The sequence below is a fragment of the Leptidea sinapis genome, chromosome 8 (assembly GCF_905404315.1).
Source record: "Leptidea sinapis chromosome 8, ilLepSina1.1, whole genome shotgun sequence".
NCBI lineage: Eukaryota > Metazoa > Arthropoda > Insecta > Lepidoptera > Pieridae > Leptidea > Leptidea sinapis.
In genome coordinates, this window is record NC_066272.1 from 9,699,533 (window position 1) to 9,722,454 (window position 22,922).

Consider the following 22,922-nt stretch of genomic DNA (forward strand, 5'->3'; position numbering starts at 1 on the left):
CGTTTTAGACGTCGTTATTGTTAGTTCTCTGACGTTGTTATGTTAGTTAGGTCACTGTTTAACTAAACACGTGTCTAAGCCATCTTTAAAATATTTTTGTAATAACACCGTTTATATCTCAAAGTGACGAGCACAACTGCGATGCAGCTCCGAGATTTGGGTATTTTAAGTAACCTGTGCGGCACTATATTGCAATGGGCAGGGCGTACCATTTTCAAGATTAATCAGTTGATTCCAACACATCTCTATGAGACTTATTCAGTTTATTAACGCTTAAAAATTTGCATCTAATTTAATCAGCAATTCAAAAACCAACACAGAGGGACGAGAAAATGCTGCCATAAGCCCTTTTTCTTTTAGAGATGGAAACTTCAAAAGATATCCCTAGTCTGATGCTTCTCAAGGGTGGGCCATCCAGTGTTTTGAATTTGAAGTACCGATTACTTTGACTTTGAAAGGTAGAATGACATTCATATTTTGACAGGAAGTTAGTTTTATGTTTTTTTTTTATGGAATAGGAGGACAAACGAGCGTACGGGTCACCTGTTGTTAAGTGATTACCGCTGCCCTCAATCTCTTGCAACACCAGAGTAATCACAGGAGCGTTGCCGTCCTTTAAGGAAGGTGTACGCGCTTTTTTTGAAGGTATCCATGTCGTATTGTCCCGGAAACACCGCACAAGGAAGCTCATTCCACAGCTTTGTAGTACGTGGAAGAAAGCTCCTTGAAAACCGCACTGTGGAGGAGCGCCACACATCCAGATGGTGAGGATGATATCCTAACTTGTGGCCTGTCGTGCGAAGGTGGAATGCGGCGGCAGGAATCAGGTTAAATAGCTCTTCGGAACACTCCCCGTGATAAATGCGGTAGAAGACACACAATGAAGCGACTTCTCTACGCAACGCCAAGTGTTCACAGAGCACTGGGTCCCCGACAATTCGAGCTGCTCTACGTTGCACGCGGTCAAATGGATCGAGCTGATACTGGGGTGCGCCAGACCAGAGATGACAGCAATACTCCATGTGTGGCCGGACCTGCGCTTTGTTTGACATACTCTACTTTTTCGAATGGGTAGTTTGAGCCATTTCGAATATTTTGTGTAGGGAACCATTAACGATAAATGCTACGCAAGCCATCCAGAGATAAATGAAGAATTTAAACCTAAATCGAGGTTGCCATTGAAGAGATTCAAGTCAAAACAATTGAAATCGTTTTGAAAAATTTGTTGGTGTACTGCCGAGCCAGTTGTGGTGGTCTTATGATATTGTGTTTTTATAATGACAATAATAAAACAATATAAATTTGAAAAAATAATCAGAAGTTTTTTATAGCCGATTCAAATTTAAAACACTACGGCCTACCTTTTATAAAATCTTAAGGGATAAGAAAACGTTAATTAAAACACATTTATTCTAAAATTCTTTTATGTCAAGTCATATTTCCTTTGGAATGAACATTATCATCTTTTATATTTTCTTCGTTTGTGTGTCTTACATTATCTTCTTCCTTGGGCTCTGAGATGTCATTCGTATTCTTCTTTAGCAGTCGCAGCTTCCGGCCAAAGAAGTACGCTATTATTTGTATTACGGCGAGAGTTATTCCTGGGATAAGCCAGGCATCTGGCATAACAGGTACTGTTGTTGAATACAGCAGAGAATATAGAGGAGATGATATCGTTTGCGTCGCACTCTCCAGAGCACCCAGAACGCTGTATATTTTTCCTGAAACAATTAATGACACAATAATTACCTTACATTCTAAACCTGACTTGTACATCAGAAAAATAAGGGAGTGGACTAGCATCAAGCCAGTCCAAGAACTATTCCGTTTAGTCAAGGACAAGGAAAAGTTTAAAAAACTAACTGCTGACCTCCAGTAATGGAGAGGCACGTGAAGAAGAAGAAGAAGTCTTAGAAGCTTATATTAACATGTTTAATAAACATAATGTTGAAATATAGTTCGTCTTTAACCACTTAGACTCCTGTTTCGGTCTACACGAGGCATCATCAGGAATGTTGACTCGCAACTTTGGAATGAGAGTGAAAACTACACAGCTTTCGCACTACGTCCGATCAGAGTCCGATCCGTACCTGTGAATATACAGGTCTAGAAATCTCGGAACGAATTCGGATGTTGCTTACGTACTAGTCCGATCTCTGATCCAAATCCAAATAACTCTGGGGCCACATTTTGGCATACGGCATTGTACGCGAACCTATACCAGACCATTCACGTCGTTGATCATGAAGAAGTAAAGAATTCAAAAGAAAGGACGAGATGAGCAGGCCGTTCAGCTGATGGTAATATATACGCTCTGCCTATTACAATGCAGTGCCGCTCAGGATTCTTACAAAACAGAAAAACTGAACGGTATTACAATTATTGCGCTCGTCACCTTAATACATAAGGTGTTAAATCTCATTTGCCCAGTAATTTCACTAGCTACGGCGCCTTTAATACCTAAACACAATAATGCTTACACATTACTGCTTCACGGCAGAAATATGTGCCGTTGTGGTTTCCCCTAAGATTTTTGGCATCCTGTGCCAAGGGGCCTCCCACTACTAATGCAAGTAGCAATAAAATTAAAAATGGTTAAATAAACATATATTTTTTATGAATTGGTTTTATTTTTATTGGCAAATATATACACAATGAGTTCTTAATAAAGATGACAAAGACTAAGTAAAGACAAAAGTTAAATAAAAATGGACCTATTAAGTACTTGTTACCAAATAGATAATCAGCAGGCTCACACAACACAGTGATAAACTTATTACAAATAAGTAAGTATTTCATCGTTATATTAATGCTCTTATCTAGCGATTCAACGGTTTCTTAAATAAAATGTAGAAACAACATACCTTGCTCGTTTGGCAATATTTGTTTATTTATTATCGGTCTCTGTACCACTTGCGATCCTTGTGAAATAATTCCGATGACCGGTACTGTAACAAACAATACATATAATGCATTGACACACATACAAACTATCCTATATTAATTCTACCATTTGACATTACAAGTCAAACCTTTAAAAAATTTTGGCTTCAAGATAATGACACGAATGTAGAATTTCGGGAAGAGTATAATTGTAGGTTTTAGTAATGATCATAGTGATACAAAGATTGCATAGATTTATCATTATTTAGTTTTATTTATCGAAAATATAGGCTCTGATTCTGAATAAATCTATGAAATATATCCGAATTAAATGTAAAATAATTATCAAACTTTGCATCACTATTATAATTACTAAAACCTACAATTATCCTCTTCCCGAAATTTTACATTCGCGTCATTCATTAATGTTTATAATATCAAACAAAATACCCTCCATACACTGTGATATTATGGAATGTTACACGTAGTACACTAGGTTTTTATATATTATACTGCCTTATTCATAGTAAAAGACATCGACAATATAAACCTATATTAGTTAAAATTTATTTAAGCCTTTCAAACGTTCGATAAAATTCTTTATTCATAATCGCTTGTTACCTTCTATAACGCTACCATTTCGAAAGTAAATGTGATTTTAATGCAAGTATTTATCGAGGTTTGGCTCTGAAAATAGACAGCTCACTATGTCAAAAAGTTGTCAAACAGATAAAACGTCAAAAATGAAACGAAGCAAAGAATTTAAATTTACTTGTGAAACTTCGTTATTCTAGTTATATTCGTTCAGTTTATTTCGTTTGTTTTCAGTTATATTAACGAATTAGTCTTAACAGAACTTACTCATAAATACTACAAGGGTACTCCTGGCAGCGATAAGGCCTGATGTGGCCAGTACATACGACATGCAGCTGACCACACCGACTGTCTCGTCGGAGAGGCGGAGGCGCCGCTTCAGAACTGTCAGGATCAGAAGAGTACCTGTGTTCAAGATCAAAAGCATTACTTATTATGTCTCTTAGTATGTTAAAAAAATCAGAAATGAGGAGATCCGTATGAGAACCAAAGTCATCGATATAGCCCAAATGATTGCGAAACTGCAGTGGCAGTGGATCGACGGACAGAATGCCGGTGGGGCAGTAAAATCCTCGAATGCTGACCACGTACTGGAAGACGCAGTGTTTGTAGGCCTTCCACAAGATGGACCGAATATCTGGTCAGGATCGCCGGAATACGTTCGACGAGGGTAGTGCAGGACCGATCGTCGTGGAGATATATCGGGGAGGCCTTTGTCCAGCAGTGGACGTCTTCCGGCTGATGATGTTAAACGTGTGAAGAAGTCCTGTGACTTAATTATAACCAAGTAAAAATTGGGTACCTAGTAAGTACTTAGTATTTAGTGCTATCACATATTGTAATAAAGCCATAATTATCTGGAAAATTCAACATTTTCTCTGTTTTGTAGGAGTAGTGTCTGTTGCATCTGTATCCGTACTTAATAAATATGCTATATTGTAAATGTATCGCAAATTAAAATCAAATTAAAGCTTAAAGCATTACACGACTAGAAGCAAATTCTTCATAATTAATCTGATCCTTCTTAAGATTTTGTTGATAATAAATAAGTGCAAAGTCAAATAAAGAAGTGGGAGCGGTTGCACTTCATTCTGATTAGAAAACAATTAAAAATAATCTCTCATATAAATACAATTAATAAAATTATCACGACGTTACAGTTACGTCATGAAATGAGTAATTAACTTTTATCACAAAGATCTTTTAATTTTCATATATTTTAAGTTGAATTCTGCTATCTTGAATGCTTTTGCGTCACGCTAAGACTTACTTTACAAGCGCTCTAGTGCGCTGTTGATCTGTTTTTGACTTAACTCTCATTAGCCCACATTCAGTTGTTCAGAAAACATTCAAACTTCATTCCTGTCGACGCAAGATGCGACCAATTTAGCTGACCAGTTTCTCCCTCTATACGAAATTATATTTTTATTCAAAATAGCATTTAAAATCGTGAAAACTTATTCGAAATACCTCAAAATTGGTAGGAACGGGTGCAAGAAACTCAGTAGGCATCTTCTTTTTATATAAATCTTTGTTGCAATTAAATTTATTACTTCAATAGTAAAATTTTTTCCGTAAATTAAATTAAATTAAATTAATTAAATTTTTTTTGGTCAGTTTACTTCCAAGTAGACCACCAGCTATCTCACAGGTCATGTTGATGGATATTGCTCCGACTCAAGGGCGTGGACGCTGGATTTGCCAAGGCTGTGCGCTACTCTGTTTCTTCTGCATGTCAATGATGTGTTGAATGATTCCCACATGCAGGCATTGAGGCGCGAGAAGGTAGTTATTAAGGCACAATACGCTGCGTATTTTTTTCGATGGGAAGGAAAATACTTAAATCATCCGAGTGACAAGCGCCAGCGGTTTGCTGAACTTAAGCGTCCCTACGCCTGTGAAGGCGGTGTGGTTAAGTTTGTGTTGGTGATGCTTTTGCGGTTGTAATATAGTCTTCCGGGTGTACTGTAGCGAACCTGGAGAATCTCAATGTATTCGACTGTGGTGAAGCGTCGTGTAGCCACATGCCTTCCTCACCGAGATGTTCGAGTGGTATGGCGCCTTGTCATAAAGCGTCGCGATATGTCTTGAAGTGTTGAGCGATGTTTGGTAGCTCAAGATCGCGATGGAGATTTTCATTCCGAATGAACCACTGCGCTCCCGTGGCTGTGAGCGTGAATTTATTAGCTACTTGCGCCGTATGCAAGTAGGTTTGTAAAGTATTTTGAGGTGTTTTCAAAAAAAATTGTACAATTTCCTAAAAGACCAGCATCACTGTGATTCCTCTCGTGTTGAAAGAGAATGTGGGCGGCGGTGATCACTTAACATACAACAGGTGAAACGTACAATATACAATCATAGGCTATGTCAATCCTCAGGGATTGCTTTATATTTCATGATTTATTTTGCGGTTAAGTCTAGCCACGGGTTCCAAACACTTCAAGAGGGGGCATATGTTAGTGCATGCTTTTTCTTAAGTGTACGTTTCTAACAGTAACTCATACCGCAAGCCTCGATAGACAGCTTTTTGTGAAGAACATTACCACATACAATTGTCAAATGTTATTCATTCGTACTTACCTACAAAGCTCACGATATTCCTGTAGGCCAAGAAGGATCCGAACAATATATCGTCCCAGTTGAACTTGTATCTGTAGTACATGTACGAGACTAACACCTCCGCTGTCGAATAATATAAAGTACATTATAATCAGCATTTTACATTTTGTGCATTTTACAGTTAATATAATTGTTTAAATACTAAAAAAAGATTAAACGAAGCTCCAATAACGGAGTTCTCTAATACAGAATTTAAATATCTAATTAAAAAAAGAATGACATTAAATTTTATTTTAAATAATGATTATTAACTATTATATTACATCCTATAGTCAAAAACTTTACATTCAGGATTCATTTCGGATAGATCTGGAAACATGTGCTTAGTTATTGTTTTTATCCACACCCATGCCTTAAATCATCTATTAAAGATTATAAAACAGATAGCTTATTGCCAACATTAAAACAACCAATGTCCTAATAATCATAACATCACCCAAACGAGTGTTGTAATGAAATTCAGTACAACATTACATCTTCCGTTTTCATAATAACACTGCTTTGGATGATATTATGGTTACTAGGACTGGCTTTTTTAATGATAGCAGCAAGTTTCAGAATCTTTTATTCATATTATGGGTGTAGATAAAAGTCTTGTAAACTGTTGATAATTAGGTATTAAAACACTCATGTAATACTATTATCCATAAAACCCACCCCTTTTTGCACAAAAGTTGCATAAATAACTATTATATTATGTTTCTATTTGTTTGTCTCAGTCCATCAATTCAGTCTAGTCGACCAGTAGTTTGTAAGCATATTTAAAGATTAAGCAATTACCTGACAGAAGCACTCGGTCCCCAAGTGCTACAATGAGCATGAGTACAATGATCATACGCTTATATCCTTCTCTTGGTCGCAGCAGACAATGCACCGCGTTGAAAGGTAGGCGCCAGTTAACAACTGACACTTTGTTCTCTGTGTTCACATTGACGTCCTTCATCGCCACCAATACGTAGATTAGAGATGACAGCTGTCAACAAATTAATGAGACTTAAAATAACGTAGTCATGGTAAGAATGTTTTTATAGTTAGCGCCTGTTGGCGCTTCTGATTTTTGACGTATTATATTATCTTCTTACCGCCTTATTCATAATGGTCCGCTAACTTTAAACAGCCACTTAGGAGTGTTTTTTCTCATTCTGACTTAGGTCAATAGAAGAAAACAGAGAGAGAATTTGTAATACTTTTAGTTAGCAGGCTATTATGAATAAGGATAATATAAATAGAAGGAAATGATAATACTAAATCGTCCATTTCTTGTGGTGTAAATTCAATTATATCCGCTAAAAACATTGAATTTTTTTGGTTTGATCCATTCGCCACGTTATCATGGTTCTACACAACCTGAAATCCAATTATATTAGTTTAAAGCCTTTGACTTCACTTCTTTCCGATTTATGTTAACTTTACTTTTCTACTTAACTTTACTTAAATTTAGGTGCGCTGTGTTAAATGGATGGAATGAAGTAAGCTGGAATTCCAATTTAAAAACAGGTCGGAGGTTTTTGCTGATATAATATAACTTTCATCCCAGTCTCAGACTAAACTGAGTCCATGTATAACCATGCCATGGACTGTCATCTTCTATTATAACATCGGCTACTACTTCGACATAAGCAATAGGATTATGGTGTGGGACGCTACTTGCGTCGACACTCTGGCTCCTTCTCATGTTCAAGTTACGTCATTTGGTGCTGGGGCTGCTGCTTCGACTGCCGAAAACAGCAAGCGTCGCAAATATGTCGGTCTCAGTCAGTCATACATTTTTGTGCCGTTTGGTGTCGAGATATCTGGCCTTTGGGGCCCAGAGACGTATGTACAAAGTACTATCTTCGCGCCTCAATAAGGCTACTGGAAACTCAAGCGCTGGCAGCTATTTCGGTCATAGGATCAGCCTAGCTGTCCAACGCGGAAATGCTGCCAGCATTCTAGGTGCGCTTCCCCGTAATGAAAGAGTTGTTTTGTTTGAATAAATGATATTTTAATATAGGATTATTGGTAGGGAAAAGTTCCTAGAGAACCGCACTGTGGATGAATATGACACATCCAGTAGTTGAAGATGGAAATTCAGTTAGCATATGATGTTATATTGGAACTTGGCGGCAGAAGGATCTATCCATACTAAGGTCAATATTATCTGAGATTTGATTTCACTGCGCCTTCACCCTGAGATTTAAGATTTAAAAAAAATCAAGTGCACTACTGTTTTGTAGAATATAGATCTGTAGTAGTAGGTAGGTTTTTCTTTTATGAATAATAAAATAAGAGACGAGACGAGCAGGATGTTCAGCTGATGCTAATTGCCCTGCCCATTACAGTGCAATGCCGCTCAGGATTATTGAAAAACCCAAAAATTCTGAGCGGCATTATAAGAGCGCTCGTCATTTTGAGAGATAAGTTGTCAAGTCTCATTTTCCCAGTAATTTTACTAGCAACGGCGCCCTTCAGACCGAAACACAGTAATGCTTCACGGCAGAAATAGGCGCCGTTGTGGTACCCATAATCTAGCCGGCATCCGGTGCAAAGGAGTCTCCCACTGGTAGGTTAGTTCTAGTGCTAGATAGTAAGAATGCGTGGCTACCTGTAAGAGTAAGACGAGTGGGAACACGCCATAGAAGCCAAGTGTTCTGTACAGCAGGGGCCCGCTGATAGACCCGATGACGTGTGCTATCTGTACCGCAGCTCTGTGCGTGCCCATCGTGCGCGTCACGTCGCGCCCACTAGCGTGACACACCTGAAGAGGTAACGATACAATATTACTTTCACATTGCTGTGCAACTCTGTTTCGGCTGTTTATATTTAAAAACAAGACATGACAAGCTTTTTTCAGTAGGTACTGTAGCATAGACCATTTTATTATTATATTTTTCTACTCCTCTACTTTTATCTGTCATTTATGCAACCACGATCAATTATATAAGTACATACTTTATTGAGTCTCCTTGAAAAATTCTATACTCTATGGCCTAAAAAATCATTGACTACCGTACTATAATGTCGCCAAACAAAAAAAAATCTAGGATAGGTGTAGGTGCATAGAAATAGTAGGTTCATATAAATATTAGGTGATACGTTGTACAAATCTACTAAATAACATAATTGCACATTTAAGAACGCGTTCTCAAAATAGAGAGGTATCGAATCGCACCACTACACTGACACCGCTCAAACACATACACGTAGTTAAAGTGTATTGCGGGAATAAAATGAATTTGATATTTTAGCGTGTTGGAATTTTGTTTTTTTTAATACCTATGTATTTTTGATAATTGGTTGATGTATTCGTTTAGCAGTTAAATATTAGAACTTTAGATAGCAGTTCTGTCGCATAACGCCGTGTGCAGTAAACGCAGTTTTTTTTAAATCCAAGATGGCTGCCGCGAAAAATTATGATTCCAACATTAAGGATATCGTATCCGAGGTTCTCGAGGGTGCAGAAAATGAATTTGGGATACATTTCGAAATCCAAGATGGCCGTCGTGCAAAAATATGATTTCAACATTATGGATATTGAATCCGAGGTTCTCGAGGGCGCATAGAACGAATTTGGGATCATTTTTGAAATCCAAGATGGCCGCCGCGCAAAATTTTGATTTCAATATTATGGATATCGTATCCGAAGTTCTCGCGGGTCCAGAGAACGAATTTAGGATCATTTTCGAAATCCAATATGGCCGCCGCGCAAATTTATTATTTCAACAATATGGATATTGAATCCGAGGTTCTCGAGGATACAGAGAACGAATTTGGGATCATTTTTGAAATCCAAGATGGCCGCCGCGCAAAATTTTGATTTCAATATTATGGATATCGTATCCGAGGTTCTCGCGGGTCCAGAGAACGAATTTGGGATCATTTGGGGAATTTGGGATCATTTGGGGAATTTGTATCGTGCAGGTATTAAACCTGTAGTAAGTAATAATAATTAGTAGAACATCTTATAATTTCTAATATTGACAAAAATCAATTGGTTTAGAGAACAGATTCGGATAATTATTAATATAAACGAGATTTAAAAATTGGTTTTCACAAATAAGTTTCACTTCTGACATGTGTACCTACTTTGTACGCACGCCATTTTTTGTATTGTCTGGTGCTTTGGATGTAGCTTCCCCCCTGAGGACACCTCTCCTAGAAGTGGAGTTGAAAAAAATACTGGAGACTTACCATGTGGGGGGGTATCGTTGGATAGGTCTTTGAAAGTTAGATTCAGGTTTGATACATGATATTTCCTTTGGTCTTTTGAAAATAGTGCGGGATTGAGGAAGATATACGTTAAATTTATGTAATAGCTTATACCTTATGATTATAATATCTATTGAAATAACTATGTTTATAATAAATTTTTAGTTTTGTTAGATTTAGTTTCATTTCATCACAAACTCTACCGAAAAATATCGGATTCGTAAAAGCATCCTTTGTCAACTGGAGCAAAAAATTTCTTTATTATAATTTACTAAGATGCTGCTATGTATATTTTGTAATTTTAACTTTTTCCCGCGTTTTCTGTATGGGTGTACCTTTGCCATTCCTTGAAGGAAAAATGAAATAAGTCACTAGAGACACAGTAGAAATATGAAATTACGCACGCTGTGAATGTACGAAACCATTCGAATGAACATTATTCGCCGTGGATAGGACGCGGTGGAACAATCGCTTAGCCACCGCGTTCACCGCACTTGACCCCACTTGAATTTTTCTTGTGGGGTACAATGAAACAGAAATTGTGTGTCGATGTGCTAAATATACGCGAGGAGCTTATTAACAAAATTACCCATGTCGGAAATGAATTAAGGAATGACAATGTAATACGCTCTACACAATATGTGTCAGCTAGAGCAACAGCTTATCTGCAACACAACGGACAACGACACATTACGAACAATGGTAATCTATTTATTTTATTTTTTTTGTATCTATTTGTTATTTTTAGCAAATTAAATTTCGAGTAAACTAAGAATTTTGTTTTATTTTTTTTTCATCTGCTGTGTTAGATATGGGGTTAATTAAAAACCGTCCTAGCTGCTATACCACTTTACTTAGGGCCAAGATATTTTTTGTAGAATACTTATAGATATTCTGTAGAATACTTATATATAGAATAGATATTTTGCAAAAGCCTTTAAATAAAAAAACATTGTAAAAAATGTTTCATTATTTTAAATTATTTTTTTTCTTTTCTGAAATAATTTTTTGAAAGTGTTTACCATTATCTTATAGTGTACATGTTTCGCTATCGAATAAGACAATTAATTTGGGTATCTAGAACCTCTACATGGTCAGTTATGACAAAATTAGCACAACACTCGTATTTTGATTAGAAAAAAAACAAAATGGCTGCTATTTTATTATGGTGGGACAAAAACTTATTATAGAGGGTGATATCTAGAGGTATAAAAGATGAGTAAATTTTCAATTAAAAAGTTCCGCTCTATTATTAATAATTTTAATTCAACGCCGAAAATAGGTAGTTTACACAATATGTTTAGTAGCAAATAGAAATTTATAAGTTTGAATAAATTATGGTATCATTCAAACACCTGATATAATAAATCCACATTGGAAAATAAAATTAAGTCATTTGAAAAACAGTTATACCTAGTATTGTTAATTAAATACTTTTTATCCAACTAATATGAACATTTTTGGCTTTGTGGAGCCCTTTTTATTAATTATGCTTAACGCGACAAAAGTTCACTAAATTTTATAAATAAATTAATATAAAAATAAAACACTTAGTATAATAATAATTAAGAAACAGCTTATGTGTTGAAACTATGTAATTACTAACCACAGTTGGTTTTCCTGTACAATTTCAAGTGCGGCCGTGACTTAAATAGCTATCTTTAGCCATTGTCATTTTAGGTGCTTAGGTATCCATTTCATAGTAGAGGTTTCTTTCTTTGGTGTTGCTATTTTTTTATAGTCATTGTACGATATAATATATATTATTAAGTAGTCCTTGACTTTAAATCCTACTTTGAATAGAAATATTTAAATTGATTTATAAATCCTGTCAATGATATCCAATGGGGTAATGAGTGACGGTTCACTAATAACGCCAGAATGAACCTCCCTTAGTACGTGTAAGTTATGGCCCCACGTGCTAGTTTAGAGGGAGAAACGGTCCAGTGTCGCGCCTGATGCAAAACCATTAAAAACAAGCCAATGATCTAGACGTGTAAGATCCTAATTCGTAGCGGTGTGAGATTAGAGCAACCGGCAAGTTATTCCACAAATGGCTGTGCAAAACAAACATTTCTCGTGAAACGCGCGACAGCCGAATACCAGATATCATCTTAATGTGTCTTATCTAGTATAAAACTAACAACTTACATCACCTATATGACTAAATGAAGCGGCCAGTAACAATCCGAAATTGCCACCCAGAGATATGGGTATCTGAACTGCATAAAGGACTTGTACTGTCGAAGCTCCAGGAAACGTGAGCATCAACAATACTGCAGTCGTCATCACGCTCATGCCGATGAGGGGCATGACGAGGAGGGGCTTCCGGCGTCCGCTGCAGTCGCTCCAAGGTCCCACGAAGAGGAGAACGACGGTTGACATAAGAGATCCAATGAAACTCCGGCTTACATTTACACTTGATACAACTACTTGACTAGCGACCTGGAAATATTTATAATACGGATAAATATAATTGAAAGGAGACACAAAATGGGTACAAACAAACAGACATACATGCAATAGGAGGAGTAACGGGCATTTAGTTTATATAAGAGGATTTGATGTGGGTGTTGAATTTGATAATATTTATGTTACATCATTTCGAGTGACTTAAGAGATGACTATGGGGACGTTCATAAAATACGTTCGCATACAAGGGGGGGAGGGGTCTGGCTGAGTGTGACAAGATGTGACAAGGGGGGACGGGGGGTATACGGCAACGTGGCGTTCGCCGTTTATAATTTTTGGACATAAACGCTAGCTCTGTGGCGCGACTCTAGCGGCCTTGCGATCCGTCACAACTGGTTTCTTTGTTTTTCCAATACTTGAGAGAGTAACGTTTCCACGTACCCGTGTTACACAAAGGAAAATAGTGCTTCTCATGTATTTATTATTATTTTTTTCCTTCTTTCGCCATTTAGCAGTGAACTAATACAGACGCTTTTTTCATCTTCTCAATTTAGGGGGGGGGGTCTTAGTTTTTGTGAATATTTCTAGGGGGGGTCACAGAAAGTGTGACACAGCGTGACAATAGGGGGAGAGGGGGTCAAAAAAAGCTGATTTTAGTGTGACGTATTTTATGAACGGCCCCGATAACATAGAGCGGGAGCATAGATCGCTATCAATGAAGAGTAATATGCTCGCCCGTAGGTTTGCACGAAGCACAAATAATGTTAAAGTGCTACTATTCAAAGCATTCTGCCAGTCTTATTACTCGAGCTGCTTGTGGGTATCGTATTCACGCGGGGCCTATAGCGTCCTACGTGTGACATATAATAATGCGTTTTTTCAAATTTAAATTTAAATTCAAATTCAATTTTTTTTATTCAAAATAGGATTTAAAATCACTTATTGAACGTCAAAAACTACCACCCATTCAAAAGAGACTGCCTCAGACCTGAGAAGAATGGGCGCAAGAAACTCAGCGGGCTTTTTTTTAATATAAAATATGGATTACAATGTAATATCGTACAATAAACATTTATAATTAAAGAACCTGAGGGTGTTCGCTTTCCCAGTCCGTGGTGTCATTAAGAAAATCGTTTATGCTATAATAACTTTTCCCACACAAACGTTTTTTAACAATTCTTTTAAATTTAGGAGGCTGTTGGGACTACCGTGGCGTTGTGGTGCTTCTGGAATGTGTGGATGGTTTCCATGCCATAAAGCGCAAAAAAGCGGCCTCCATGTTGCAGCGTGTTAGCAATAACAGCATCCAGCAGCCAGAGCTGATTGCACCTTCCAGAAACACTGGATACAGTGACCTCTAGGTTCCTAAATATATCTGACTAATAATACTAACGAAAGAACTTTACAAATACAGAAGTATTTATAGTGAACGAACTCGAAACCTTTTATTTTGTTAATGAAATAGAAATGTGTCATAGATACAAAATTTCAAGAGATTTCCAATTTAAGGAGATTTTTTAGCATTGGTTTAGTTATCCCGTTAAGCCGCTTTCTTGGGTAAAAGGAATATTTATTCGGGCAGAATTAAACATATAGATATGAGTTGAGTAAATAAAATAAACAACATAGCTTAGATTAAGGATTGGTCTCGTATGTTACAAAATTTGAAAGATGCCATTGAGTGTCAAGATTCCACGCACACGAGCATCTAATAGTTGCCGTAATAAAAAAGCTATTGTTCTCAGGTAGTGCGGTATCTAGTTATCAGCGGAGACCAATGTTTAATTTAAGTCGGATAGATTTAATTGACATGACGTGTGTCACATTTTCTGAATTATACATTCACATCGTCAACTCCAACAATTGCTCTACTGAAAAAGATCTCACCTCAGCTGCTCTAAATTCCTCTCCAACACCTTTATTACAAATATCTGGAGAGTGTCCTAGGTCTACAGTACACGCGGTTCTTAAGTAGAAGTTCTGTAACGAGGTCTGGCCTAGGTTGATAGCCATCATGGCACCCACCAGGGCAGGTTCTAATAATAAACGCCATTTTTCTGAAGATTCTTCAGATTTTGTTTTGTCGTCCCCATTAATATTCGAGTTAGAAGGGCTGAAAAAAAGTATATTTAATTATCGACAGTTATACCAGTGGGAAGCTGCTTTGCACAGGATGCCGGCTAGATTATGGGTACCACAATGGCGGCTATTTCTGCCGTGAAGCAGTAATGTGTAATCATTACTGTGTTTCGATCTGAAGGGCGCCGTAGCTAGTGAAATTACTGGGCAAATGAGACTTAATGTCTTATGTCTCAAGGTGACGAGCGTGATTGTAGCATTAGTATTGCTGCATTGTAATGGGCAATGTGTATCAATTTCCATCACCTGAACGTCCTGCTCGTCTCGTCCCTTATTTAAAAAAAAATGCAATTAGGTGCTTTGAACAGATTTACGTGGATTACGAGAATATCACCATAGGTTTGGTTTCTAGTTTATTTATTAAATTATTGCGCCAACAGGGTGAGCATTAATACAATTTCTTAATAACTAACACAGTTATCTTTTTAGGGATCATCCCATTATAGATGCAATTCGAAGGCAAATTTTGAAACAGGCATAAGCAAATAAATATATCATTATTGAATTAGACAAGAAATAAATTGTAGGGTATAACGTCAACAACAAGTAACTTCTACAATATAAATTGAAGAATAATTATTGCATTTTAAAATTTAAATAACTTAAAATTATGAGGAATAAATTATATAATAATAAATCGTTATTAATACATTAATATTAAAAAAGGAAAAAGTCATATTCAGGGTCAGTATTATGTTTGAAACATATAACATGTACGCTTTCAAGTGAGGGCTTAACAGAGTGCTGTATTTTTTTGTAACTGTGGAGCGCATCGGAGAGAATATCAATAACTTGGTCTCTTATGTTACCCTTAATTGGACGAAATTCCAGAAACAAGTTCCAAACCACAATCATGTCGAAATTGAGTTGAGAACACAAAACTGGTCACGTGATTCATCTTAAGGCGAAGGGTAAGCAGAAAACACGCAAACAAGGCATTTTTAGACAAGTTTATTAGTGCAATTACACCATTTGGAGCTGTGAACACTATTTTATGATATAACACATACCCTTAAGGCTTATTTGTAGGTTTCTAAAGTTTGCTGTTGGTTATAAGTTAGCACTCCAGAGCTATTTTGAACTACCACTTTTCATTGCAGTTATACAAGTTTTTTCTCGGCATGACGCATTTGTTTAGTACTATTCTCAGTAAAGGTTAAATACCTTTTCTGAGAAAAGTAGTTTCTGAGTATAGCTTGTACTTTTTTTGTGTAGGTACATTTATTCAGATTAGTAATCAATAATGAGAATTGTAAGCATATAAACTGTTTGCGCCTGTTCAAATATTACGATTTCCACGCAAGAATTTTGAAAATGTTGGCTTTGTTGCATAGATCGCGGGCCGGCAGCCGTGAACTCATATCGCTCAAGGTCGCTAGCATTTAGTGTCGCCTTAAAGGACTACTGTCACTCTTTAAATGAGATCAGTACTTAGTAGCCCAACCCACATGTATGGAATACACTAATATTTATTAAACTTTAAAAATGAATTCCTTAAAATGTGATGTTTGTGGCTTGGAACATTTTTCAGAAAAGTGCCTTCGTTACTACGATTTAGTTGTACTCAACTGGGTCGAAAGTGCATGTTTATTTTTGTTATTCGTCAGCAATTTTTTTATATTTAGTATTGAGGTGAAATAAACCATTTGTTACAGTAAAAGTAGTACAGTAGTACTCCGATAAGTCGTGTTTATCAAAACATTTAATATTATTAACAATGACTTAGCAATTAAGGACTCATATTATGCAATATGTATATAATATCGGTGCGTGTTTCATATTTTGAATTTTGTTTAGGATTAATTTCAAATTATCGGTGACTAAAGCGACTGTAGAGAAACATAGATAGTGTTAATATTGTGCAAGTTTCATTGATAACTTCAATAAACTGGAAAAGTACACATATTTATCACGCGCCTCAATGGCAAACGCATTTGTACCGTTCAGGTAAACAACCAATTCTAGTATTATCCAGTTACCTTTTGTGTGTTGGAAGTAACTTAGTGATAAAGGTCGAATTATATGTGTGATTAAAAGTATTTCGCTTTATTTAGTCACATAGACGACCTGTATAGCCGAGTGGTTAGCGATCCTACCTACTAAGCTAGAGGTCCCGTTCGAATCCCGGTAGGTGCAAGCATTTATATGATGAATATAGATGTTTGTTTCCGAGTCGGTCGATATGTATTTATGTATGTTTAAGTAAGAATAGTATTAAATATATCTTTGTCTTGCAACCCATAACACAGGCTATGCTTAATTTGGGGCAAGATAATTTGTGTAAACGTGTGTCAATATTATTATTGTATTTTCTTTGATTTACGCGAGTGTTACACATTTAAATAAAACACTTTTAAAGGATTAAAACAGTTTCAGTTTCATTTCAGTCCCCCTGAAAACGAGATTTGGAAAGGTCTTGAAACGTCGGGTTAACTAAAATAAAAATGTAACTTTTACGCAAACATCTAATGTTTAACCGTTACAATTACACGCGTTTTAATCCTTTAAAAGTATTTAATTTAAATATTATTATTATATACCTATCAGAGGGAAATGTTACCTTCACGTAGATACTATAAGGGTAACCTGCTTTTGGAAGTGAAACTTCTTTTTTGTTATAGTTGAGAAGACCTGGCGCGATAATTGATATTCTGCATTAAGGCACACCTAAATCACGCCTATATTAAATACTACCAATATTATTTTCACGCAGATTATCTCTTATACTACTATCCAATTTTTAGTTAAAACAATGAAACCTTAACGGATGATTTCAACATCCATCTGACAAGACAGTAACTGGACGTCTGTCAAAAAAAGTCTGGGAGTTTTTCGTAAGTTCTTCTCCCCATGTGAAAGCTCCTTTACAAACTGATTCATGAGGCTTACCAAGTGTTGTTGCATTAGTATTATTGAATTGTATATTACTTTACTATTATATTTCAAATAACCATAATGCTCACAAGAGACAAGAAAACAATCCGGTCATTAGGTATCACAAGTCTGATCGTAAATAAATATAATTTTTACTAAATTCTAAATAATTGAAACTGAAGGATACATTGTCTTTTTAATCAGTTATTCTATGATATATCTTTTTGTATTTGTTCTATATGTAACTAAACACAACAGTTAATTCTGTGCTTTTACTTAAAAACTGAGGTTATGATTATTTTATAATAATAATATCTCAAATATTCAAAAACACTTTATTATTGTAATGACACTTATGAATGTCAAAAAAAAAGTAAAAATATTGTTTCTTATTGAACTTACCACTACTTCGTAAAGGGTTAAGCTAATGAGAAGAAGAAGCAAGAAACTCATTGCCACTCTTTCCCAAGCTCTAACCCAACGGCTTAGATGACCGTCAGTATGACGCATCATTCATAAATCTTATGTATGTTTATTCACCCTTCCAGTTTTGGGATATTCCCAGAAGTTCAAGAAATCACAATTTAAAAATTAAAACTCGTTTATAAAAATAACTTTTAACGTTACACAAAAAAAATGCTGCGAAAGTTTTTGTGCCATTCCATCTCTCTTATCACCAATTGTTTCTCAGACGGTGGTGACATCAAAAATAATTCAAAAGAAATCATTAAGTTAAAATAATTTAATGTTATTGAGCTGATACATAGCAGTTGTCCATCTGCTTCTGTTTCTTACCTTAGCTTTTCTAATTCATGCAGGTCGGTACCCTCGGCCATATTAATCTAATAACTTTACATACAATTACAGATCCACTTATATCATATTACACTAACATTGATAACACACAGCGGTGAACGGCAGGCGTGTTCGCACTATCGCGTTGCTCAGACTAATGCGTGATAAGATAGAAGAGTTTGCATATCGGAAACAAAGAGCTAACTAAACAGAGATACGCTGACAGAGAAATGCATTAGGTTACTAGTTGTGTGCGATGCCGGCTGACCCGTAGCAAAAGGTTATTGATGCCAATTCAAGTCGAGTTACCTTGTTAAGGGATTGATTGACTCCTGCTGTTATGATATGATATGAACAATGTTCTGATCGACTTTAATATATACAATTCTTTTTGCTGTAGCTATTTTTCTAAATTCGCTTATTGTTTTACAAGTAGTGTAATCACCGACATGTCAGCTTGATGTGTTAACAAGCGCTACCAACATCATGAACTGCCATAAGATATCCCAATTAATTACAACATTTACTTAACTAACTCCTTACTGTGTTAGTAATGTTATTTAATATAATTATCACCATAATTAGAAATAACTATAATAGCATATAATATTTAGATCTTTAGTTAACTTGATTCGTGTAAGTTAGTTGGCACTACAGTAGTGCCAACTAACAGTTGGTAGCATCATCACGGTAGACGGTCGTGCCCTATATAAGCCAGAGCGCTAAGTTCGAGTATGTTATCCCAGCGGAAACTCCATAGGGAGTGCCGCTTGCGCCTTTCTCTCCCCAAGAGAAGGTCGCCTACGATGTAGGCTTAGAGGGCACCTGCCCAAAGCCAACTGCAGGTGGTGTTTAGTGGGTAGGCACCTAGGTTTTCACATGAGTCCCACATAACCAACGCAGACTTAGGCTGCGCTGGTATGCATGAGCATTCATCACCTCCCTCCAGTCGTTATCCCGGAGGGTAGCCCTTTCCCTTGTTTGGGCGCAAAAAAAAAAGTTCAAGTATGCATTACTTATTTTGAATTGTAAGCGGACACTTATTTTACTTTTAATAATAAGTAGTTATTGTAATTCTAAGTAAGTAGTGAAAATTTTAAAATACAGATGTAACGGTTTTATTATCTGCGTTTAAATTACTAACCCCTTCTAGAAACATATACTATCCTATCATAAACCTTATCCGAAATACGATGTATCTGATGGTATAAGTATTATTCCGATTGGTTCATTAGTTTTCGCAGTTTAACCGAAGGAAAAAACCGGGTCTCCATTTATTAGTATAGATTAACAATAAGAAAACATTTACTCTGTATGCAGCTATATACTTAAATCTATATTCGTTAATGAAGGGACGAGACGAGCAGGACGTTCAGCTGGTGGTAATTGGTACGTCCTGCCCATTACAATGCAGTGCCGCTCAGGATCCTTAAGAAACCCAAAAGTTCTATGCGGCACTACAATTGCGCTCGTCACCTCAAGACATACGATGCAAAGTCTCAAAGTGACGATCGTAACCTAACCATTTTCAAAGATAATACTTGCAAGCCAAGCCTTCACTGTCCGTTGCCCTTTCGAAATGTATGTTAACAAAAACACTCGAAACCAACCAGAAAATACTCAAATAACACTAACAAAGAGATGTGAAAATTTATGAGGATAAATAAACTCCGTTTAAAAAAAGAGAACTTTAAAAATTGAAAAGTATAAAATAACTAAAAATTTAATTTAAAACACCTTTTATGCAAACCTTTTATTTATATGTGCTACCTATTGATAGGTTTTAAGTCAGTGCCAAGCCCTAAACAAAATAAAACTTAATAAATCAGCTTACACATGTCTGGCCGCGCGGGTCTGTCCGCTTAGATTGTTTTGTGCCAAACAAAGCTATCCCGCTCAAAGTCACGCGTGGCTATAACATTTGTATATATGTAGGACATATAAATAATAGTATTTTATAAATATTAAAGGTAAAGGTTTGCATTAGAGGTGTATTAAATTAAATTTGTAGTTATTTTAAACTTTTCAGTTTTTGAAGTCGATTTTTGTATGGGACCAAATGGCATCTATTCCGCATCAAACTAAAGAAGAAATACGTAAATCGGATCATAAAAAATACCGATGGAATTGAGAACCTCCTCCTTTTTGAAGTCGGTTAAAAATAAATGAATTCTTAGAGTAATAGAAATCGAAACCATTAACAGCCATAAATTAATAAGGAATTAATTTCACTCATTCCCTTATATGAATTAATATTAGTTTTGAAGTATTTACAAAGTAATAAGGGATGTTAATCAAGAAAAATATCGATGAAATATTTTCCAAAGTGTGATGTGTGTTTATGTGTATTATATTATTAAGCTTCGACAATGGTATAAAATGGTTTGAAATAGTAGATTTTACAACGAGTGCACAAAACAAACCATTTTTATCCGAGACTTTTAGCAGCCCGAGCCGAAGGCGAGGGCTGATAGTAATGTCGAGGATAAAATGGTTTTGTGGACGAGTTATAAACTCTGCTTTTCATTACCATTGCGAGGAAATAAAACAGTAGTATGACATGGATATTTTTAACAATTTTAGCAAATTTGAAGAAATTAATAAACACATGAAAAAACAAGATCTGTTTCCCGCCGCTTTTTTTTAAATCTTACGACATTTATATTATGCTTGGGCTCCAGACCTATACAGCCTACTATTAAATTAATTTTGTAATATATATTTTAATATTTATTTTATTTTTTAATATTTAAATAACCTACTGTATTTTAATTAAATATTTAATATCTTTTATATCTTAAAAAACACATGACGCAAATAAATTAATGTAAATATTATAAAATAACAAATTCTATGTCTGAACTTTTTATTGTGTTTGGCTGTATGGCTCATTTTCTTTGCCTTATGTCACTTTGATGAGCTGTGTCGATTACCTGTAACCTTTAGGCCCTAAAGTTTAGGGAGTTCATTTGAAGATATATGCAAGCCAGAAAAAAAATTATTGTTCAGTTATGCACTGACAAAGTCATCGTTCGTAAATTTAAAAAGCAATACTTAGATCATTGGTACCTAAATCTTAAACATCATTATCGTAAGGAAATAAATAAAGGAAGTATTATATAAAATGATAGTAACTTGATACGTTGAAAAATAGAACAATTATCATCAATAATATCGACTATCGATAATTATCAATTTCATACACACGTCACACTGTCAGGTAAAAAACCTACGTGATTCGTATCACATAGTCGTAATGCAATTGTTCAAATACAATATACGTATACTAATGTATTTTTTTTTACTTTAGGGAACATAATATAGTTATGTATGCACTTGCATTACAATTTAGCCTTAACTTAGACTAATAAGTAATTCTACTTTAACATAAACTGCTAGATAGATTAAACTAAGCCATTAACACATTTCTTAACGTCTCTATTATGGGGAAGTCACTTTGTTCATGTGTATTTATAATTTCACTATTTCTATATTGTATTACACTAATTCAAAAGGTTTTGTTCGTTTTAGTCTTCTTACTTTATCAGTGTTGTCAAAGAGCTGGATTACCTCGACGTTCACGTGATGGTGAAGTCTATTTGGATGAGCTTCAGCGTATTTTTGGATACGAGTAACTTGACTTCAACGAACTCAATCTTAAGGTCCCAATGGAGTTCGCTGCCTCGAATGTATTTAGATGCGTTCACAATTTCCCATAATACATTATTCTGGGAGCGTTGTATGATTTTTTTTTTATGGAATAGGAGGACAAACGAGCGTACGGGTCACCTGTTGTTAAGTGATCACCGCCGCCCACAATCTTTTGCAACACCAGAGGAATCACAGGAGCGTTGCCGGCCGTTAAGGAAGGAGTATGCGCTTTTTTTGAAGGTACCCTTGTCGTATCGTCGCGGAAACACCGCATAAGGAAGCTCATTCCACAGCTTTTTTTGCCTTATCTTCACAGCCATTTGTTTGGTGCAGCCCCACAGCTGGATTCTATAAGTCCATACAGGCATTAGGACTTGCTTGTACAATTAAACTTTATTTTGTACTGATATCTTAGAGTGTCTTCCTAGAAGCCAGTACATATTCTTAAAGCGAAGTTCGAATTGTTCTCTTTTTTCGTTGACATGAGCCTTGAAGCGGAGACTTGCATCAAGAGTCACGCCCAGATATTTAGCTGTATTTTCGTATCGTACCATTTTCTTATTTATGTAAACTGGCTCGTAAAGGAGTGTCGTTGTTTACAGTAGGTACAGGTCCGGACCTAAGAACTTTCTCTGTTACCTCTTTATGGTAACTACCCACGCCCATTAGAGAAGTATCATCAGCAAAGGTCGCAACAGCGTTATTTTCTATTTCAGGAGTGTCGTTGTTTACAGTAGGTACAGGTCCGGACCTAATTTTTAGTAATA

At 36.0% G+C, this 22,922-nt stretch overlaps 2 protein-coding genes across 3 annotated transcripts in view; one reads left to right on the forward strand and one right to left on the reverse strand.

Moving 5' to 3' along the window:
• LOC126965614 (uncharacterized) overlaps nt 1–22,922 on the forward strand; it is a 136,364-nt gene that overhangs the window by 35,273 nt on the left and 78,169 nt on the right. The window lies entirely within an intron of this gene.
• On the reverse strand, nt 1,407–18,649 carry LOC126965611 (proton-coupled folate transporter-like). Of its 2 annotated transcripts, XM_050809274.1 has the most exons (9): nt 18,505–18,649; nt 14,584–14,809; nt 12,436–12,729; nt 8,681–8,833; nt 6,877–7,069; nt 6,058–6,159; nt 3,745–3,882; nt 2,865–2,948; nt 1,407–1,721 (listed from the first exon to the last, which is right to left on the reverse strand). In XM_050809274.1, the coding sequence occupies exons 1-9, from the start codon at nt 18,543–18,545 to the stop codon at nt 1,429–1,431; spliced, it is 1,524 nt and encodes a 507-aa protein (XP_050665231.1). In that variant the 5' UTR covers nt 18,546–18,649; the 3' UTR covers nt 1,407–1,428. The 2 variants fall into 2 exon arrangements, with proteins under 2 accessions (XP_050665231.1, XP_050665232.1); XM_050809275.1 differs by lacking the exons at nt 14,584–14,809; nt 18,505–18,649 and having other exon boundaries at nt 12,441–12,578.